Raw genomic sequence first — 23,608 nt, forward strand, 5'->3', positions numbered from 1 at the left:
TAAAAAAAAGTTACAAGTCATCAGACAAAGGGCATTTCAGAAAAAGTTGCTGACCTCATCTTTAGCTTCTGGTGTGTAAGGACCTGTGTAACCTTAATCTTACAGGAACAAGTGAGCTTTCTTCCTTTTGTTTATCTTTGTGTTTGGAATGCCCCCTTTTGGTTATATTTTAAACAAAGCTGATGTACAAAGTGTGCTGGGGCAGAAATAGAGCCATGTTTTGAGACTTTGCCCAGTCATTCTGACCTTGGTAAATGTTCAAGTATGGCTTCCCTGGGAGCCCAGGAGCAGGGCCCATAAACATTAGAAGTTGAAAATTTCCTTTATTTTATCATGTATCACACCATGGAATATTGTGCAGCATTTAAAGGAATGACCAGAATCTACATTTATTGATATCAAAGAGAATGGCCAAGAAATATTTGGTGAGGGAATAAAAACAAGTAGGCAAGGGGTTCCTGGGTGATTCAGCTGGTTAAGCATCTGTCTTTGGCTCAGGTCATGATCTCAGGGTACTGGGCTCTAAACCCACAGTGGGCTCCCTGCTCAGTGGGGAGTCTGCTTCTGCTTCTCACTTTCCCTCTTCTTCTGTGTGTATACTCTCTCTCTCAAATAAATAAATAAAATCTAAAAAAAAAAGAAAGTAGGGGAGTGGAACAGCAAGGCCCTGTTTTGTTTTAAAGATTTTTCGTTATTTTGTTATAAGCAACTAATGAATCATTGAGCACTACAACAAAAACTTATGATGTACTATATTCGGTTAACTGAACATAATGAAAAATTTAAAAAATAATAAAAAAATAAAGATTTTATTTATTTAAGAGAGAGCATGATCATGAGCAGGAGGAGGGCAGAGGCAGAGGGAGAGGCAGGCTCCCCCGTAAGCAGGGAACCCTATGCTGGGCTCGATCCCAGGATGCTGGGATCACGAGTGGAGCTGAAGGCAGGCACTTCACTGACTGAGCCACCTAGGTGCCTTAGCAAGGCCCTGTGTTTTATAATCCAGCAGCAGTAGCTCCCTCACCCCACCTCCATGCATCTATACGTGTGGCCAAAAGGAGCAACGTGTGGCTGGCTGCTGACCCTAGGGACTTTGCAGGGGTGAGTCCGGAGGAGAGGTGGGAAAGGTAGTAACTTTCTTCACTTATCTTTGCATTGTTTCCCCAGTTAAAATGAGGAGTTAGCTTTTTAAAAAATGAACTTTAATTTAAAATGCCAGAAAAGGAATAAATGGTCATTATTTCTCATGTAAAACATTGTCTTGAATATCCTGACAGGAAATATGACAAACTGATACATAATTTGGGGAACATGTCCAGTAATTTAATGTGCACATTATTTGGAGAGATGAAGGTGTTATTGCCTTTTTTGAAAATTGACTATATCATAAAGATCTTGAAAATCTTTCAAGATACATTTCCAAAGGCTAGTGAAACAAAAGCAAAAATGAACTTTTGGGACTTCATCAAGATAAAAAGCTTCTGCACAGCAAAGGAAACAGTCAACAAACAAAGAGGCAACCCACAGAATGGGAGAAGATATTTGCAAATGACACTACAGACAAAGAGCTGGTATCCAAGATCTTTAAAGAACTTCTCAAACTCAACACCCAAAAAACAAATAAGTCAAAAAATGGGCAGAAGACGTGAACAGACACTTCTCCAAAGAAGACATACAAATGGCTAACAGACACATGAAAAAATATTCATCATCATTAGCCATCAGGGAAATTCAAATCAAAACCACATTGAGATACCACCTTACACCAGTTAGAATGGCAAAAATTGACAAGGCAAGAAACAACAAATGTTGGAGAGGTTGTGGAGAAAGGGGAGCCCTCTTACACTGTTGGTGGGAATGCAAGTTGGCACAACCACTTTGGAAAACAGTGTGGAAGTGCCTCAAAAAATTAAAAATAGAGCTACCCTATGACCCAGAATTGCACTCCTGGGTATTTACCCCAAAATACAGATGTAGTGAAAAGAAGGGGCACCTGAACCCCAATGTTCATAGCAGCAATGTCCGCAATAGCCAAACTGTGGAAAGAGCCGAGACGCCCTTCAACAGACGAATGGATAAAGAAGATGTGGTCCATATATACAATGGAATATTACTCAGCCGTCAGAAAGGATGAATACCCAACTTTTACATCAACATGGATGGGACTGGAGGAGATGATGCTAAGTGGAATAAGTCAAGCAGAGAAAGTCAATTATCATATGGTTTCACTTATTTGTGAAACGTAAGGAATAGCACGGAGGACACTAGGAGAAGGAAGGGAAAAATGAAGGGGGGGAATCGGAGGGAGAGACAAACCATGAGAGACGATGGACTCTGAGAAACAAACTGAGGGTTTTAGAGGGGAGGGGGAGGGGTTATGGGTTAGCCTGGTGGTGGGTATTAAGGAGGGCACGTATTGCATGGAGCACTGGGTGTTATACAAAAACAATGAATTGTGGACCACCACATCAAAAACTAATGATGTATTGTATGGTGACTAACATAACATAATAAAATTAAAAAAAAGATCTTGAAAAATCAATAAGGTAAATATCTCATTAGAAAAATGGGCAAATAACAGTTCATATATTACAAATGGCCCATAAACTTAAAAATACTAATTGTTTAATCTTGTTGATAACCAAATAAATGCCAATTGAAATGAAGAAGCAGCCCACTGTGGGATGGAAAGGAGGAAGAGTTAGGGAACCATGGAAGGTGCCTGAGATGGAGGATGCCAGGGGGGTTGTGAAATGCACCTGCCCAGTAGAGGCATGAGATGCTGGACCCCATCCCAGGGTCCAAAGTGAAGTGGATGCCAGCCCACTGTCCTGAATTCCAAGGTCTCTGTCCAAACGCAGTGGACAAAGTTAATGTACAATCACCACTTAAAACATGAGAGAAGGCAAGATTGATGTGGCGAGCATAAGGGAGAAGCTGGGGGCTGAAGGTACAGGTGAGTCTGCAGAAGATACAGAATGGGCATCATCCCAAGCAGAGGAAAGGGCAGGGAAGTTGCCCTGGAGGCCACCCACGTTGCATGGACCATTCTTGGTAGTTGAGTGCTGGGAGGTCCCACAGGACAGGATGGCAAGGTGCAGGCTGTGGGGGGGGCGGTTCTTGGAGGTCTTTCTAAGGCTTTGGGGTTTTACCCTCAGGTAAATACCTGGGAACCCATCGCGGGTTTTTCAGCAAGTGAATGACCTGGCCTGATCTCTGTCTTTAAAGGAGATTCTGACTACTCTGTCCTAAATGGACTGAACCGGGCAGAGGTGATGTAGGGGCCCAGTGGGAAGGGAGAAGAGGGTGCCACAGGTGGAGGCACCACCAACGCCCAAGATAGAGAAGATCAGGTGGGATGTGGTTGGGAAGAAGCGGGGGTCAGGGGATCCAGTTAAAGACCCTCTTCCACCTGCCCGCTGTGTCTGCTGGAGCAGGACTCAGTCTGGCAGCCACCAAGAGATACCCAAATTTTCCCTTTTGGGTTTTCTTTCTCTTCTGGGAGAACAGTCAAACTGATGACTAGGTGGGGGGACAAACAAAGGGACGAGGAGGAACCCTGTTGGGGACAGTGTAGAGTCTGAATGAAGTGACTTTAAAGATGCCAAACCAATCACATTTCTAAACAAGGCTCAAGGGAGCATGTGGGTCTCCTGTACACTTGATTTGCAATCATGACAAACTGTCTTCAACAGCAGGCACCAACGATGGTTGACATTCTCAGTGCCAGCTCCCCGCGCATACACGGTGACATGGCTCTACTCAGTCTGCCCACCTTCCTGGTGGCTTGTGTGGCTTTCCTGCTGTTCATCTTTGTGTGGAGAAGAGAAGGCACTCATGGGCTTTTGCTCCCACCTGGTCCTCCTCCTCTTCCCATCATTGGGAATATCCTGCAGGTGAAACTTTGGGACCTGCCCACCTCTCTCTCCAGGGTAAGACCCCCTCAGGTATGACCAGTTGCTCCCTGGGTTGGTATAAGTGCTTTACTCAGATTTCCCAGCTAACATTGGGTGGGGGGGTGTGTTCGTTTCTTTCATTTGTGCTAGAATATCCCACTTTCTGTTTATTTGATCCTCTTGAAGAGACCAGGAGTGGTGACCCCTCAAAAATGTTTCCATTTTTGACTGATGGCTCTCCAAGGCCCCTCTAACAGTCTCTGATGTGAGAGGGAGGAGTGGCGGACTCTGTTTTGTTCAGCTTTGAGTCTGACTGACCTAAGATCATAATATACGGGGCACCTGTTGAGTGAGGAGTGTATCCACAGGGTGGTCATTGCCAAAACTGCACCCCATCATCATGATTCAAAGTGCCCAGCACCCCTCTGGCTTTCCAGCTGCACCTGTGGGATCTCAAGGTCAACTCCAGTGAGACCTGTCAGCATGTTGGTTCCATATTCCTGCCCTTTGATCAGTCCAACACCTTCTAGACCCAGATGCAAGGATCAAGGGCTTCCACTTGGAAAGGGTTATGAGGGGTGTAGGGGGGATCAGAATCCTCAGACAGAGGTGGATTCTGACCTGAGTGAGGGAGAGAGATGTGGGTGGACGTGTCCTTGACTGCCTTGTGGTCTAGAAGCTTCTGCAGGGCCCTCATGGAATCCCTTATCCTCATTCATGGAGAGACGGCTGTGGGCACTCCACTTTTTCCAATGCCCACCTGGGCACCTTCGTGTCCCAGCCTGGCTGGGATTCTACTACCAGTCATGTGCTTCTCTCCCTGGTATCAACTCTGCTCCCCTCTCTCCCTGCCCGGAGTCTGTGCCTCTGCCAGGCCAAGCTCAGGAGGACACAGGTGGCCCTACTCAAGGGTCCCTAAACTCTTGGGGCCCCTTCATGAAACTGCAGCCCAGGATGTCCCCTCCTTCCCTCCTCCCACTCTCTTAGGGAACTCTTTCCTGCTGCTCCTATTTCTTCAAACCTCCAGCCGCGTCCCCTCCCACCCCCATTTTGTTCTTACTCCCATTTCTCTGAGAAAACCTAACTATCAGAGAGCATGTCCTACAGCTTCCATACCAACAGCCCAGAGCTCCTCAGCACCTGCACCATGAAGCTCATGGGCTCTTCGCACCGACAGACATGGACTGTGCCCCTGCCACCTCTCCCTGCCTTCCCCTGTCTAGAAGGAGTGGTTCTCATCACTGCTCAGACCAGAGGCCAGGAGTCACCCTGATTGCCCTCTCCCACCATGTCCCAGCCACCAGCAAACCCCTCACTTTACCTAGAAAAGACATCAGGAACCCGGCCTTCTCTCTGTACTTGGATCAATCCAACATAGCTTCCTGCCCACAGATGCCCCTCCTTCCATTCTGTTCATGCTCCACACAGGGAGACCCTGGAGGGGAGGGCCCATGCCCTCAGCAGCCAGTGTCCCTCTCTGACACACAGGAAAGGCCTCATGGGACCTGGACCTCCCACTCCCCCATCCCCATCCTCCCACCACCTAACCCCCCACACTGCCTCTCACGCTCTCCTGCCCTTTGTCACCCACCACGGACACTGGCCTCCCACTCTTTCCCACCCCAGGCACCCTCAATCCTCAGGGCTTTGGTGATCCCCCTGCAGGAGCTACTATTCCTACAGATATCCGTCTGGCTGGCATTCCCTCCTTTCTTGGTGTTAAAATGCTGCCTTCCAAGGAGAACCTCCCTAGTGACCTCTCAAGAATGAGACCCCAGCCTTCCGCCCTGCCTTACTGGTGTTTCCCATCGGCATGTCTGCACTCAAGCATACTCTAGACTTGACCGTTATGTCTTGCCTCCTAGAATGTATCAAAGAAGATAAATTTCCTGCCGTGCCCTGCCTTTCCCCAGTCCTGAGACACTGTGTAGCACCTAGTATTTGTCAAATACTTAGTAAGAATTTGTTCTCTCCAATAAAGGAAGGGATTAAGGAAAGGCTCAAGAGGTCGAGAGGCCAGAGTATGAGTCCTGCACAGACAGGGTCCTGTCACCCCGCCCCCAGGTCAGTGTGGCCCCTTGTCTGCAGCCCCGAGTCTTGCCTGGGGCACACTGATAGGGAGGGTGCTGGCCAGACACTGGGACTTCTGGGAGGGAGTGTCTTCACTTCTAACTGCCCCTGTGCGTCCAGGAGCTGGGCCAGTTGTTCAGGTGTGCCTTGCCACTCTCCCCAGCTGGCTGAACAGTATGGTCCTGTGTACTCACTGCGTCTGGGCCCCCATCCAATCATCGTGCTACATGGACACGAGGCTGTGAAGGATGCCCTGTGCGGTCAGGCGGTCAACTTTGGAGGCAGAGGAAGGTTCCCCATCATGGATAATGCCCTCAGAGGATACGGTATGCGTCTGTGCAGAGCGGCAGCCAGGCCACTTCCCTTTGGGCCTCAGATCTGCCCATTTCTGTGGTCCACAGACCTTCCTGTGGCAGTGGTGATGGGGCTGTGGTACCTCAGTTACCCCATCATAGCTCTGCCCAGCCCATGACACCCAACCTACCTGCTTTTTCTCTCCTTCCATTCTCCTCCATTTCTTGTTCCAGAATATGTGGCTTTTTCAAGGGGTGGGAGGTTGTAGGGTGGCAGATCGTCACACAGGTGATTTGTGCAAGTTACTCAAACTGAGTGACAGGTCTTCATTTTTAGAAGGATTAAAATGTCCACTTTCTTGCAGAGTTGCTGTGCCATTGGATGGTAGGTATTGTGCTAGGTTTTCTGTGGATGAAAGGGTCGGTTTCAGGAAAGGCCTTGCAGTGCACAAGAGGGGAAGGGAGCAGACCCCTGTTTCTGTGCTCTCTTTGTGTTTCATGGGAGCACTGCCCTAGTGAGCAAGGGGGAGTGTGGATATTTTCTGAGTCTTCACATCCACAGGAGTGCCCTCCTTTCCTTCATGCCGACTGGTGGTTGGTGAGTAGAAGAATTCAATTGGATGTCCTGCTGCCACATTTTGTGTCCAAGGCTGGGGGCATCAGCATCCATCCTGCCCACTGCTGTCTCTTTATTTCTACATTAGGAAAGATTCCTTGACCTCTCTCAGGTCACCAGCTTAGTCTTAAGCCTTGTGTCTATTACTCAGAGAACACTTGAACCATTTTCTGGGGTTAGTACAAAGTCACAAACATATAGTTCAGTGGGAACCATACGGTGAACCCACATGTGCAACCATCACTCAGATGAAAGAATAAACTCTCCAGCACCACAGAAGTCCCCTCTTGCACTCTCCCTGAACATTACTCTCTGCCTTCTCCCACATACTCTGGCAACTAACACCATAGTTTAATTTTCCTGGGTTTGAACTGTATAGACATGGAAGTCTACAGCAGGTACTCTGTAGCATCTGGTCTCTCCCTTCAAAGGTGTGCTTCTGCACTTCAGAAGTGGATGAAGTTCTGTCTTCAGTTGTGTGTAAACACTGAGTTTTTAACTTTAGTTATTCTATTTTTCAGTTTGAAAAGCTTGATGTGGTTCTGTGATTAGTTTTCATTTTTTTAAAAGTTTATTTGTCAGAGAGGGAGAGAGAGAGAGAGAGAGAACAAGCACGAGCTGGGGGAGCAGCAGAGGCAGAGGGAGAAGCAGGCTCCCCACTGAGCAGGGAGCCCGATGTGGGACTCGATCCCAGGATCCTGAGACCATGACCTGGGCCGAAGGCAGATGATTAATCAACTGAGCCAACCGGGCGTCCCAATCTCTAACAAATTCTTAATCATATTTTTAACTCTGACCTACTCAACAGTTATTATAAAGTCTCTGATTTTGCCACCGGTTGCTGTGACCTTTTCTCGTGTCTATTGGAATGACTTCTAATTTTGTATTAGGTTCCAGACATCTTCTCTGAAAAATTGCAGAGGTAATTTCTGATTTTAATAGCGGTATGTTCCTACAGAGAGGATTTATTGCTTCCTTGGAGTGGGTGGGGCAGCAGCACCGCGAGCACCCTAGCCCTTCACCAGCAGGTGACTTCAAGCTGGGCTGTGGACTCCATCGGGCTGGTCTGTCTCCAGGTCACCCTTACTTCTGGGTGCAGCCCCAGATGTTTACCACAGATGCCCTCCTTGGCAGGCTCAACTCTTGCTTCTGGGACCTTCCCAGTGTTCAACAGCTCTGCTGGGTTTTTGTCTCTCACCTGTGCTTCTATGGGAAAGCATTCCCCACAGTTCCCCATTCCTTTGTTGGCTCTGTGATGCCTTCCAACTGGTCCTTATGAACCATACATAGATTTATGCAGCATCTCTATCTCAGCAGAAGGGATTGAGCAGAATCACCTAGCCCATCACTGTCAAAAGAAGAGATGCCCTCAGTTTCTAGTTCTTACAAACTTTCTCTTTTGTCCTGTTTGCTTCTTTTATACCTGCTTATTAATTTGCTCATGGCACCAAGATCCTATTGAATCAATCTGAAGACATTGATTTGAATTCTTTAAATTATCAGAAACATCTTTGCTTCCCCACTGATGGATATGGGTAGCTGGTGTGGGCTCACCCGCTCTCATGCCAGTGTTTCCCAACAGCCCTGTGGGGAGGATGGCAGAAAGGACTTCAGTTTTTGCAGCTGGATGTGGGGTGTCTCCTAATGGGGCTTTCCTATAGGACAAAGGGAAGGAAGCAGCCAGCTGGCGTTTTGGCAGGAGCCAAATTGGGATGGGTCTGAGAGTAAAGCCCTTCAGATGAGCTGCCTCCAGGGAAGAACTGACATTCTGTGGACTTTAAAAAATCGACTTCCTAGCATTAGCCTGAGATAAATGTTGCTGTTTGTCTATAGAACAGGAAAAGTTCATGATGCTCTGACCCTCTGAAACAAGTTCTCAAGGAAGCCCATCCTGCGCCAGAGCCCCTCTGTCTGCCCTCTGGTGACTAGACTCCTGTCCTTGGTTCTTCCCTCAGGGATTGTTTTCAGTCACAGCCAGCGGTGGAAGCAACTGCGCCGGTTTACTCTCATGATCCTGCGGAACCTTGGGATGGGGAAGAGGAGCATGGAGGACCACATCCAGGAAGAAGCCCAACACCTGGTGCAGGCCCTCACACAGACAGAGGGTTGGTTGGCATGTGCCCCTGGCCAGACATTTGGTGGGAAGTTGGGGTTACCTCCCCATGCTTCCCTGACCCCAGCACCACCCTGCTGGGACCACTGTCTGTCTTTTCTATTTGGAAAGTGTAGACCAATCATGGAAATTTTCCTTGATTTTTATAACCTTCTCTCTTACCAGCTCAGCCTGTGGACCCTACTTTCATCCTCGCTTGTGCTCCCTGCAACATAATCAGCTCCATCCTCTTTAAGGAGCACTTCGACTACCAAGATGAAGAATTCCTGCAGCTGATTATGTTGCTGAATGAAAACTTTTCCATAGTGAGCTCCTTCTGGGCGCAGGTAAAGCCAGTTGTCTCTGGTTGTGGGATGACCCACAGTTGGTCCCAGGGATGAGCCGGAGTGCAGAGTCCCAGTCTGGGCAGCAGGGAGGAAGCAGTGCAGGGTGTACAGGGGGAGGTGGGAGATGGAAGGAAGCTGTTACTTATGGAACACAGCTGAGGGCCTGTGGAGGGGCAGTCAGGCTTCCCTCTGCCAACATGTCTCCTCTGAGGTCCCCACACACTTCCCTGGCTCTTTTTAACACCAGTGGCAGCCCACCCTGAGATCCTGCAGCTAGAAATGGGAAGGGGCTGCAAAGGATAGGTTCCCCTGGAACAAAGATGCTTCAAGACCATCCAACCCTCTTTTGGCTTTTGAATCCTGGTGATGGAACGGAGGTGTGGCTTTTCCCTACAGCTCTACAATTTGTGGCCATCGTTCATTCACTATCTTCCTGGGCGACACCAGAAATTTTTTAAAAACGTTCAGAATATAATAAATTTCATTTTGGAGAGAGTGGCACAGCATCAAGGGACTCTGAAGCCTGAGCAGCCCCAGGATTACACCGACTGCTTCCTCAACAGGATGGAGGAGGTAGGTGTGGAGGCTGCCCTTGGAGCACAGGTGTTGCCAGGCCCAGCACTCTTCTGGGCTCCACGCATTCAGGTCTAGGCCTGACAACCCCTGTCTGGAAACCCCTGGGCCTCCACAGTGTGTTTTCCCACCATCGGGCTTACATGTGGAGTGCATACCTTTCTCTGACTGATGGCTGAGTATGTGCACCTGCTAGGCAAAGTGATCCGAGTTGGACTGTTCACACGAGGAGCTCACTGGCTAGTCCTACAACTGTGGGTAAACTGGCTGATATGCAGGGTGAGAGTTGCCACCATCGCTACTTTGGGAGCCCAGGTCACCTTACTCTAATGCCTGGGCAGAACCAGCCATGGGGCAGACAATAAGTGCCTTGGGGGATGCTGTGCATGCCTATCTATCTGTGTGTGAGTCCATGCACGCGAACAAGTGTGTCGTGTGCACGTTTATACACAAGCAGGTCCTGTTTTTTTTTTTTTACCTTTTCTTCAAGACTATGTCAAAAGCAAAACGTCTTAAAGTATATTTTCCACTATGCAAAATGTTAGAAATAATTTCTTTGCCGATTATAAATTAGGTATCAAATGAAAATCACTCAGGCACAAAAAACAGACATAAAAATAACCATTCATATACAGAGTAAATATTCAACCTCCTAAGGACTTACTACTGTTTCTAAGCTGTATCTGTCTGTATCTAACAGAAGACCTATTATGAAATCATGCATCTGATTACTCCATTATCTACAGGAAAAACACAATCCATATTCTGAATTTAATTCAGAGAACCTAGTAGCTGTTGGCTTTAATCTGTTCAGCGCTGGCACCGAGACAGTCACCAGCACCCTGCGGCTAGCACTGCTGATCCTGCTGAAACACCCAGAGGTGGAGAGTGAGTGGGGTGCTTCCAGCTGGGGGGCGACACAGGGGCAAGAAGACAGAATCCCAGTTCTTCAACACAGTTATTTCTTCCATGTACCTTGTTCATGTACTAGCTTTCCCTGATTAAAAGTTAATTAACACAGGTCCATCTTATAAAAATTGGAAAATACAGAAAACTGTGTAGACAAATTTTTAAAAATTCACCAAGTAGTTATATTCAGATAAAAGTTTATACTTATATTTGGACAGTCTCCTGCCTAACCCTCTTTCTCTGTGCATATGCACATTTGTAAACAGTCAGAATTTTACTGCATTGAACCTTATTTTTTCACTTAGTAATATATCATGGGCTTGTTTACACATTATTAGTTTTTTTTAAGGAAGGGATGTTTTTGGTTTTGGTTTTGTTTTAAAGATTTTATTTATTTATTTGAAAGAGAGAGACACAGTGAGAGAGGGAACACAAGCAGGGGGAGTGGGAGAGGGAGAAGCAGGTTTCCCGCTGAGCAGGGAGCCCGATGTGGGGCTCAATCCCAGGACCCTGGGATCATGACCTGAGCCAAAGGCAGATGCTTAACGACTGAGCCACCGGGCACCCCTGTTTGTTTGTTTTTTAAATTTAAATCCAATTAGCCAAAGTATAGTACATCATTGGTTTCTGAAATAACATTCAATGATTCATCAGTTTTATATAATACCCAGTGCTCATCACATCATGTGCCCTCCTTAATGCCCATCACCCAGTTACCCCATCTCCCACCCACCTCCTTTTCCGCAACCATCAATTTGTTTCCCAGGGTCAAGAGTCCCATATGCTGTTGATAATAATTTCTAACAATTGTTTCTATTTCCTTGGTGTTAGTCATGATCTCTCTCTTTTCATTCATAATTAATTTGGGTCCTTTCTCTTTTCTTTTGGGTAAGTCTGGCCAGTGGTTTATCGATCTTACTAATTCTTTCAAAGAACCAACTTCTAGTTTCATTGATCCTATCTACTGTGTTTCTGGTTTCTAATTCATTGATCTCTGCTCTAATTTTAATTATTTCTCTTCTAATGCATGGCTTAGGCATCATTTGTTGCTTTTTCTCTAGTTCTTTAAGGTGTAGAGTTAGTTGGTGAATTTGGGATTTTTCTATTTTTATGAGTGAGGCTTGGATGGCTATGTATTTCCCCCTTAGGACCGCCTTGCAGTATCCCATAGGTTTTGGACTGACGTGTTTTCATTCTCATTGATTTCCATGAATTATTTAAGTTCTTCTTTGATTTCCTGGTTGACCCATTCTTGAGCAGAGTGGTCTTTAGCTTCCAAGTGTTTGAATTTCTGCCAATTTTTTTTTCTTGTGATTGAGTTCCAGTTTTAAAGCATTGTGGTCTGAGAATATGCAGGGAATAATCTCAATCTTTTGGTATCGGTTGAGACCTGATTTGTGACCCAGTATGTGGTCTGTTCTGGAGAAAGTTCCGTGTGTGCTCGAGAAGAATGAGTATTCTGTTGTTTTAGGGTGGAATGTTCTGTAAAAATCTATGAGGTCCATCTGGTCCAGTGTATCATTCAAAGCTCTTGTTTCCTTGTTGATTTTCTGCTTAGATGATCTGTCCATTGCTGAGAGTGGAGTATTGAGGTCTCCTAAAGTTAACATATTGTTATCAATATGACTCTTTATTTTGGTTAACAGTTGGCTTATGTAGATGGCTGCTTCCATGTTGGGGGCATAGATATTTACAACTGTTAGATCTTCTTGTTGGATAGACCCTTCAAGAATGATATAGTGTCAAAAAGGAGAATTTCAGACTGATATCCCTGATGAATATGGATTCCAAAATCCTTAACAAAATCCTAGCTAATAGGATCCAACAATACATTAAAAAGATCATCCACCACGACCAAGTGGGATTTATCCCCGGGATGCAAGTGTGGTTCAACATTTGCAAATCAATCAATGTGATAGAACACATTAATAAGAGGAGGGAGAAGAACCATATGGTCCTCTCAGTTGATGCAGAAAAAGCATTTGACAAAATACAACATCCTTTCCTGATTAAAACTCTTCAGAGTACGGGGATAGAGGGAATATTCCTCAAGTTCATAAAATCCATCTCTGAAAAACCCACAGTGAATATCATCCTCAATGGGGAAAAGCTGAGAGCCTTTCCCTTAATATCAGGAACACATCAAGGATGTCCACTCTCGCCACTATTGTTCAACATAGTACTAGAAGTCCTAGCAACAGCAATCAGACAACAAAAAGAAAGAACACGTATTCAAATTGGCAAAGAAGAAGTCAAACTCTCTCTTTTCGCAGATGACATGATACTTTATGTGGAAAACCCAAAAGACTGCACCCCCAAATTAATAGAACTCATACAGCAATTCAGTATGTGGCAGGAAACAAAATCAATGCACAGAAATCAGTTGCTTTCTTATACACTAACAACGCAACTGTAGAAAGAGAAATTAGAGAAACGATTCCATTTACAATTGCACCAAAAACCATAAGATACCTCGGAATAAACCTAACCAAAGAGGTAAAGGATCTATACTCTAGGAACTACAGAATGCTCATGAAAGAAATTGAAGAAGACACAAAAAGATGGAGAAAACATTCCATGTTCATGGATCAGAAAATAAACATTGTTAAAATGTCTATGCTACCCAGAGCCATCTATACCTTCAATGCCATCCTGATCAAAATTCCAATGACATTTTTCAAAGTGCTGGAACAAACAATCCTAAAATTTGTATGAAATCAGAAAAGACCCCGAATCGCCATGGAAATGTTGAAAAAGAAAAACAAAGCTGGGGGCATCACGTTGCCCGATTTCAAGCTATATTGCAAAGCTGTGATCACCAAGACAGCATGGTACTGGCACAAAAACAGACATATAGACCAATGGAACAGAATAGAGAATCCAGATATGGACCCTCAACTCTATGGTCAAATAATCTTTAACAAAGCAGGAAAAAACATGCAATGGAAAAAAGACAGTCTCTTCAATCACTGGTGCTGGGAAAATTGGACAGCCACATGCAGAAGAATGAAACTCGACCATTCTCTAACACCATTCACAAAGATAAACTCAAAGTGGATGAAAGACCTCAATGTGAGACAGGAATCCATCAAAATCCTAGAGGAGAACATAGGCAGTAACCTCTTTGACATCGCCCACAGCAACTTCTTTCAAGATACATCTTCAAAAGCTAGTGAAACAAAAGCAAAAATGAGCTTTTGGGACTTCATGAAGATAAAAAGCTTCTGCACAGCAAAAGAAACAGTCAACAAACAAAGAGGCAACCCACAGTATGGGAGAAGATATTTGCAAATGACACTACAGATAAAGGGCTGGTATCCAAGATCTATAAAGAACTTCTCAAACTCAACACCCAAAAAGCAAATAATCAAGTCAAAAAGTGGGCAGAAGATATGAAAAGACACTTCTCCGAAAAAGACATACAAATGGCTAACAGACACATGAAAAAATGTTCATCATCATTAGCCATCAGGGAAATTCAAGTCAAAACCACATTGAGATACCACCTTACACCAGTTAGAATGGCAAAAATGGACAGGGAAAGAAACAACAAATGTTGGAGAGGTTGTGGAGAAAGGGGAACCCTCCTACACTGTTGGTGGGAATGCAAGTTGGCACAACCACTTTGGAAAACAGTGTGGAGGTTCCTCAAAAATTTAAAAATAGAGCTACCCTATGACCCAGCAATTGCCCTACTGGGTATTTACCTCAAAGACACAGATGTAGTGAAAAGAAGGGCCATATGCACCCCAATGTTCATAGCAGCAATATCCGCAATAGCCAAACTGTGGAAAGAGCTGAGATGCTCTTCAACAGATGAATGGATAAAGAAGATGTGGTCCATATATACTATAGAATATTACTCAGCTATCAGAACGGATGAATACCCAACTTTTACATCCACATGGATGGGACTGGAGGAGATTATGCTAAGGGAAATAAGTCAAGCAGAGAAAGTCAATTATCATATGGTTTCACTTATTTGTGGACATAAGGAATGGCACGGAGGACATTAGGAGAAGGAAGGGAAAAATGAACGGGGGGAATCGGAGGGAGAGATGAACCATGAGAGACTATGGACTCTGAGAAACAACCAGGGTTTTAGAGGGGAGGAGGAAGGGGGGGATTGGTGAGCCCGGTGATGGGTATTAAGGAGGGCATGTACTGCATGGAGCACTGGGTGTTATAAAGAAAAGAATGGATCGTGGATCACCACATCAAAAACTAATGATGTATTGTATGGTGACTAACATAACATAATAAATTAAAAAAAAAAGTGTCCCATATGCTTTGTCTCCCTCTGATTTCTTCCCATTCTGTTTCCCCCCACCCCTATTGTCCTTTGCACTATTCCTTATGTTCCACATGAGTGAAACCATATGACAATTGTGTTTCTTGATTGACTTATTTCACTTAGCATAATGCTCTCCAGTTCCATCCATGTTGATGTAAATGGTAGATATTAATCCTTTCTGATGGCTGAGTAATACTCCCTTGTATATATGAACCACATCTTCTTTATCCATTCTTCTGTTGAAGGGCATTTTGACTCCTTCCACAGTTTGGCTATTGTGGACATTGCTGCTATGAATATTGGGTATTCTATAAAATATTATTTTAAATTAGCATGGAATTTTTCATACTGAAGCATACCATAATTTATTTAACTAATTATTTGTGATAATTTTAATTATTTAATTTTTTTCTATCACACATAATTGAAAAAAAATCATTGTACCAAAAATTTTATATGCACTTGATATGATCTTGGGATAAATTTTTAGAAACTGAATTGCTATGTTAACAGCAATGAGTAACTGAAATACCTTTTGATCAGTATTCCCAAATTTTGATGTGTACTTTAGAAATCTCTGTGTATACTGTCCTATAGGAGTAGGCATTAAATAAACTGGAATATTTAATCATGATGAAGATAAAATGAAATGGCATAAATAATTTTTTGAGCAGTGAAAGAGGAAGGAATTAGTTTCTGAATCTCAAACCTCATTTCACACGTGAGGATAGGCGTGTGACACTCCTGTCACACATGTCACACATTGGCTGTGTGGCTCAGGACAAGCACGTGCATTCTCAATTCGGTCTCCCCCTTGATACAAAGCAGCACAAAGTGAGAGCTGAGGGCCCATCTCCAGTGCTTCTGTGGTTCTCCGGAGCTAACTCATGGAATTAGAATAGCTGTCTCTTGAAAGCTTTAAGGAAATCAACACTTTCTTGGCTTGGGAAGTTTTGTTCCAAAAGCAGTGTGTGGTTTTTTGTTTTTGTTTTTTTTAATTTTTTTATTATATTCAGTTAGCCAACATATAGTACATCATTATTTTTTGATGTAGTGTTGAACGATTCATTAGTTGCATATAACACCCAGTGTATGGTTATAATAAAACAGTCTTGGTTTCAATCCTGGCTCCACAATAGGACAGAGCCTCCATGAGGTTACTTGATGTCTCTGAACTGTAGCTGTTTCCTCTTAAAAACAAGAATATTGGGGTCAAGTCATGATCCCAGGGTCCTGGAATTGATTCCCGTGTGGGGCTCCCCACTCAGCAGGGAGTCTGCTTCTCTCTCTCCCTCTGCTTCTCCCCACTCTCCCCCATGCTCTCTTGCATATGTGCTCTCTCTCTCTCTCAAATAAATAAAGTCTTTTAAAAAACAGGAATATTAAAACTTACCCTAGAGTGTTGTTGAGAGGAACATGTTTCTAGCTGATTGGTATGAAGGGGCACTTAGTTAGGATTTTCCCACCACTTCTTGTGAATGTTCAGAATAATGGTACTGGTGATGTCTTAGATAGTCATCTGGAGACAGAATTCTCTGCATTATTAGCTTGCAAAGATCTGTGTAGAACTGAATGGTTGTAACCCTGCCCTCCTAGTTCTCGTAACCAACACATGAAGGATTCAGGACCACCTTGTGGAGGGCCCTGAGCACATCCTGTATTATGGGCAATTTCAGCCAAACCAAACACATTCTTACCACAGCTTCAAACAGCATGACCTACAGAAGGGAATGCTTTGCTTTGCGAGTTTGTAGGATTGAGTTTCTACACCCTTGTAGCCCAGTTTTGGATGACATTTCAGGATGTCATCTGCATGGCTCATGAGTGACAGACACTGTTGTTTCATGCAGGTAGAGTTCACGAGGAAATCGACAAAGTGGTGGGCCGGGACCGGGTCCCCTGCATGAGCGACAGGGCCCAGATGCCCTACACAGATGCCGTGGTGCACGAGGTCCAGAGGTACATCAATCTCATTCCCTCCAATCTGCCTCATGCTGTGATTCAGGACACCAAGTTTAGACAGTTCTTCATTCCTAAGGTCAGTCATCTTCCTCCTTTAAATTTTTTTATTTTGACAATTAAGTGATTAAGTGCCTGATATTTTAATTTTAAGGGAAGTAGATTTCTATTAGCCCCATTGGCCAACTCTGTGTAAGTAAAAACTTTACGAAAAACGTGTTTTCTTAACAGACATTTTAGTAATCATGGCCAAAAAATTTTTATATCTTAAGAAAAGATAGGAGAAAAAGTATTTTGGGCAGTTTTTATTCCAGAGATTTCATAATTTCTATTATAATTTGCACTTAAATAAAACTCCACTAGAAATGCTTGTGAGATAGACCTAAGGACAAGAAAATGAATATTGGGAAAGACTGAAGTCTAATAAGTGAATGATGAAATTAGAAGGTAGAGAAAGAATAACAGTGCAGACTCTCAGAGAGCACAAATGAGGTCATAATACCAAAAAGAAACTACTGATAGAAAAAATAAATAAGATTTAGATTTAGGGGAAGATTGTTAAAATAACAAACCTCTAGAGAGACTGATTAAGAACAAAGGAGTATGAGGGAATAGATGAAAGAATCAACTAAAAAGCAGAAATTCTTATAAAAATTGGAATATATTTGGATTTAAACAACAGTAAGATATAAAAGGAAAATGACATGGGCAGCATGAAAAGAATTGGGAAGAAAATGCATACTGCAGAACTCCTCTTTTTTTTTTTTACTTAGGAACAAATATAATATTTTAGTGATAAAAAGTTTATGATCATAAATTCATATGATAGAAAGAAAAGATGGATTAGGTACAACAGCAGTGGTGAAACACAAATTATTTTTATTTATTTAAAGAAGATCTATTTAAAATGGACTCAAAAATTATAAGAAATAAAGTCATAGAAATTAATCTTTTTTAAAAAAATTTTATTATGTTATGTTAGTCACCATACAATACATCATTAGTTTTTGATGTGGTGGTCCACAATCCATTGTTTTCATATAACACCCAGTGCTCCATGCAGCACGTGCCCTCCTTAATACCCATCACCGGGCTCACCCATCCCCCCTCCCCCCTCCCCTCTAAAATGCTGTTTGTTTCTCAGAGTCCATAGTCTCTCATGGTTCATCTTTCCCTCTGATTTCCCTCCCTTTATTTTTCCCTTCCTTCTCCTAATGTCCTCCATGCTATTCCTTATGTTCCACAAATAAGTGAAACCATATGATAATTGACTTTCTCTGCTTGACTTATTTCACTTAGCATAATCTCCTCCAGTCCCATCCATGTGGATGTAAAAGTTGGGTATTCATTCTTTCTGATGGCTGAGTAATATTCCATTGTATATATGGACCACATTCTCTTTATCCATTCATCTGTTGAAGGGCATCTCAGCTCTTTCCACAGTTTGGCTATTGCAGACATTGCTGCTATGAGCATCCGGTGCATATGGCCCTTCTTTTCACTACATCTGTGTCTTTGAGGTAAATACCCAGTAGGGCAATTGCTGGGTCATAGGGTAGCTCATTTTTAATTTTTTGAGGCACCTCCACACTGTTTTCCAAAGTGGCTGTACCAACTTGCATTCCCACCAACAGTATAAGAGGGTTCTCCTTTCTCCACAACCTCTCCAACATTTGTTGTTTCTTTCCCTGTCCATTTTTGCCATTCTAACTGGTGTAAGGTGGTATCTCAATGTGATTTTGATTTGAATTTCCCTGATGGCTAATGATGATGAATATTTTTTCATGTGTCTGTTAGCCATTTGTATGTCTTCTTCGGAGAAGTGTCTTTTCATATCTTCTGCCCACTTTTTGACTTGATTATTTGCTTTTTGGGTGTTGAGTTTGAGAAGTTCTTTATAGATCTTGGATACCAGCCCTTTATCTGTAGTGTCATTTGCAAATATCTTCTCTCATTCTGTGGGTTGCCACTTTGTTTTGTTGACTGTTTCCTTAATCTAACAAAATCTGTGCAAGACACTTGTGGAGAAAATTAACAAGATATTGAAGGGCATAAAGAAGACCTAGGTAAATAGAGATATTTTTAATATGTTAGTAGGGAAAAACCAACACCAAGATGGCATTTTCCCACATTAATGTATAAATTATTTTCAATTCAAATAAAATTTTGAACTGTGTTTTCCATGGAACACAAGAAGATCCTAGATTCATATAGAGTGAAAACATGCCAAGAAAAGCCACACAGATTTTTAAAAAGATAACAGTGATAATATTAAGTTAATGTTGGTGTTGAATATCATGATTGTTTCAAATAGTGGGGTTTCCCCCATGAAACAGAGTAGGGAGCCTTAAAAGAGACCTAGACAGGTGTGTGTGATTAGAGGACATTGTAAATTAGGGAAGGAAAAAGACTGTTTAGTAAATGATGATAGAAAAAAAATATCAAGTCCCTACCTCACAGAAAAATTATTTCTGGAAATATTAAGGACTTTCATGTAAAAGGTAAATTTAATTCATTTATAATAATAGATGGGAAAATATTTTTATGATATTGGGGCAGGAAAAGCCTTCTTAAACACAATAGAAATGGCATGACCTTGAAGAAAAGCATGGCTGAATGTGATTCCATTAAAAGGGAAAATGTTCTGTAGAACAAAAGGCAACACAAGGCCAAAGTTAAGCTAAAGACCATGAAAAAGTAACCGTAGTGCATATAATTGACAAATAAATAACTTCTTGATTATGTAAAGACCTCCCAAAGTCATAAGGAAATAAAGCACAGAACAAGGAACAGATGAACAAAAGATAAAACTAAGAAATTCACAGAGTAGAACACCTATAGTGTCAATATGGTCAATATGTGTATGGAAAGACATTCAAGCTTACTAGCAAGTGCAAATTAAAATTAAGTATAGTCTATAACACCCCAATTAGCTTTTAAAATTTTTATTCCAATAAAACCAACTTTGGTAAAAATGTGGGTGACTCACATGGATTCAGGCTTTGAGAGATCCTAGCATCTAGGAGCCAAAGATTTGACCCCCTTGGGCAAGAATGGTGTGCTGCTCCATGTGGCCCCTGAATGAAGGCCATGGGCTTTATGAGACCTAGAAGAATTCCTCTCACAAGCCAACAAGCATAAAGGAGAATCATCAGTGCCACGGATTCTGGGTAAGGAAGAAGCCTAGTCCTATGCCATGCCTAGGCTTGGACACAAAAGTTTCACTGATATTAGGGTGCAGAACTCACAAACCAAACAGTGAATGTGCATGCATGCACGTGCACGTGCACGTGCACACACACACACACACACACACACACACACACACACCCCAACCCTGTACATAAGTGTCTACAGTAGCATTCTTCATGGCAGCCAAAAAATGGAAACAACCCAAATGTCCACAACTCACGAATAGATTAAAAAGAAGTGGTCTAGCCATACAATGGAATATTATTCAGTCATAAAAGGAATGATGTACTGATTCATGTTACAACACATATAAACCTTAAAAATAATATGCTAAGTGGGAGAAGCAAGACCAAAGGATGCATGTTGTATGATTTCATTCATATGAAGTGTCCAGATAAGGAAATGCATAGAACCAGATATTAGACTAGTGTTTACTAGGTTTGGAAGTCAAGGGGAATGGGGAATGACTACTAATAGGGTATGGGGGTTTCTTTGGGCTGAATAAAATGTTTAAAATTAGGCGATGGTTATACAATTCTGTGGATATGCTAGAACTACTGAACTGTATGCCTTAAAAGGTTAAATTTTATGATATATAACTCATATCCCAATAAAGCTGTTATTTAAATACATATGTAGTTATTTTAAATTTTAAAGTGTTATAGTTGGCCTAAACAGTGTAATGGATCTATTATACATGACTGAGGTGAGAAATAATGTGCTGACGGCGTTGGGGCAGATTATCCAGGATGCACTGCGGGGAAATAAAGAGAAATATCATATGAGAGGTAGGGTCTGAGACATGGAGAGAGGAAAGGCAAATTGCAACATGATGGTGAGATTTACAAAATAAAGAATAAAGAGAATGTAGAAGAGACAATATTTTAAAAGAGAGCATATTTTGTGACTTAATTAAAAAAAAAAACCTATACCCAATCTGCACTTGCATAACCCTCCAATTTACATCATCCTCATCACTTCGTGTTTCCTCAAGCACAAGCTTCTCCTAAAGTGGTGTCTTTTGCAATTGCATATTTACATATACATCGTGTGTCATCATCATATGTTCACAACTTCATTCAGAAAAATAAGTATCATCTACTCAACTGTAATGGTTTTGTTTATGAACAACATTTGTCTTCTCTTTCAGTTCTGTACTAATTGTTGTGGTTCCATTTGTAACTCCTTAAAAAGCAATTTTGCTTTCCATTAAAAAGTATCAAACATAAAATTTCTTGAATTTAGTTCTGCTGTAGATAGGTACACAAAATTTCCCTCTCTCAGTAATATTTTCTGTTATTATCTTTCAAGGTTTGCCTTGGCTCGGGGGACTGGTTCTTGTGCTGGGTGAAGGCAGATCCAAGGATGTGTGTTTTAGAGTCTGTGTTTACATGGTGGTAAAGCCAGGGAACCCTGAGAGTCTATTTCACATTCATGCCCTGGACAAGAGTCCTACCCATTTGCTTGGAAACTTCACCATCAATTTCCACCTGACTTCCCCAAATGTGTCATTTGCCCCTCAGGTATTCCTCCCACAGATGCGGGGTATGCTGTGGGCACATCATTGTGATGGAGCCATTCCCCTCAGAGTCATCTGTGTCACTTGTCATCCCATCTTCCAGCAATTGACACTGGGCTCTCTGGAAAGAAGTCTCTTATTAAATATTAGATGTTCTTGGTTTTAGGGCACAACTGTGTTCCCATTGCTCTCCTCTGTGTTGTATGACAGTAAAGAGTTTACAAACCCACAAAGGTTTGATCCGAACCATTTTCTGGATAAAAATGGCAGCTTTCGGAAGAGTGACTTCTTCATCCCCTTCTCTATTGGTAAATAAATCTCCACATTTCTGGCCATCTATCAATTTAATCCATTAAAATGGAATCACAGATAAATCAATTCAGTATATTTTAAAATATATTTTGTAACAAAATGATTGTGGAAATGATTATGAAATGATTTTCATTTGTCCCTGTAATATATGGCAATCTAGAATAACAATAATGCAAAAATCAAATTATTTCTGTATACACATGACATTAATCTCTAGATTGTGAAGGAGGCTGTCCCTCCAGCTCAATGTGAACTTTTATGAAAACAATATTTGTGTCACTTCCCTCTTGTACCTGGAAATGATTGCCCAAGGGGGGGCTTCCTGTCCTGTTATTCTGATGGGTCACCTGAAGACAGCAGGCTCCAGGTCCCAGCCATCCTTGGTGGGCAAAGAACAGAAATCTGTATGATAAAAATTTCCATTTTCCTTTGTCAATCTTCACAAAAGCCAATTAATAAAATGATTTTTGCTTCCAGGAAAACGGGCATGTCTTGGAGAAGGTCTTGCTCGAATGGAGATATTTTTATTCCTGACCACCATTCTGCAAAATTTTACTTTAAAGCCTGTTGTTGATGAAAAGGAGCTGAGCACTGACCCAATGTTTAATGGATTCTTGAACATTCGTCAGTCTTTCAAGCTCTGTTTCTTACCCAGATTGAAATAAAAAACAAACAAGAGGAAAGCAGGACAGTCAATCAAACAAAAATCTCTCTCTACCCATGGGTGTTAGCATCACTGGTTAAAAAACCCTGCAAGATGGGGGCGCCTCGGTGGCTCAGTCATTAAGCGTCTGCCTTCGGCTCAGGTCATGATCCCAGGGTCCTGGAATTGAGCCCCACATCAGGCTCCCTGCTCAACAGGAGGCCTGCTTCTCCCTCTCCCACTCCCCCTGCTTGTGTTCCTGCTTTCGCTATCTCTCTGTGAAATAAATAAATAAAATCTTAAAAAAAAAAACACAAACCCTGCAAGATATATTTCCTCAGTGCACTCAGAGCTCACATAGAGTAGATGTTCATTGGATATTAAGTAATTGGTGGTGTAAACAACTTCAGTCCAATTTATGACAAATCATGATTGGGTGTGAACCTCATCCACAAGTCTCTTTATAACATGGAAGATATTTGCTGGCATGAATGCATTTCACCAAGGGAAAGCTCTGAGGAAAATGTGACTTCCGCTTCGACCAAGGATGTAGAAAGCTAATGAGTGTTGCCCTAATGACAAGAAAGACCAGACAAACCACAACTCAAACTTTCCTTACACTTACAGAGCTATGAAGTAGCCTAAAGTCCTAGGAGGGACAGAGCCCTCCAAGTGGAGAGGGGACAAAGCCATAGTGTGGACAGGAAGAAGTCTGCCCAAATGCTAATGAATTGCCAGAGCCTGAGTTTGGGCCAGAACCGTTGGGGGCTTGTACAGGAAAGGTAGAGGGCTTTCATTCACTCACCAGAAGCTTATAAGGAAGATGAGGTCAGGCAAAGCTAAGAGAGAGTGCTCTCAGTGATGCAGATATATCAGAGGGACTGACCTGTGTG

The 23,608-nt window shown here is 42.7% G+C and overlaps 1 protein-coding gene across 7 annotated transcripts; it reads left to right on the forward strand.

The window, feature by feature from the left end:
- Nucleotides 1-2,862: 2,862 nt before the first annotated feature.
- On the forward strand, nt 2,863-22,950 carry LOC113923499 (cytochrome P450 2C44-like). Of its 7 annotated transcripts, none has more exons than XM_027596311.1 (10): nt 2,863-2,956; nt 3,696-3,947; nt 6,130-6,292; nt 8,831-8,980; nt 9,154-9,314; nt 9,711-9,887; nt 10,634-10,775; nt 16,941-17,128; nt 21,927-22,068; nt 22,550-22,950. In XM_027596311.1, exons 2-10 carry the CDS (start codon nt 3,708-3,710, stop codon nt 22,735-22,737), a joined length of 1,551 nt encoding a protein of 516 aa, XP_027452112.1. In that variant the 5' UTR covers nt 2,863-2,956; nt 3,696-3,707; the 3' UTR covers nt 22,738-22,950. The 7 variants fall into 7 exon arrangements, with proteins under 7 accessions (XP_027452112.1, XP_027452118.1, XP_027452117.1 ...); XM_027596317.1 differs by having other exon boundaries at nt 16,941-17,049; XM_027596316.1 differs by having other exon boundaries at nt 3,696-3,932.
- Nucleotides 22,951-23,608: the final 658 nt, after the last annotated feature.

The sequence above is a fragment of the Zalophus californianus genome, chromosome 15 (assembly GCF_009762305.2).
Source record: "Zalophus californianus isolate mZalCal1 chromosome 15, mZalCal1.pri.v2, whole genome shotgun sequence".
Lineage (NCBI taxonomy): Eukaryota > Metazoa > Chordata > Mammalia > Carnivora > Otariidae > Zalophus > Zalophus californianus.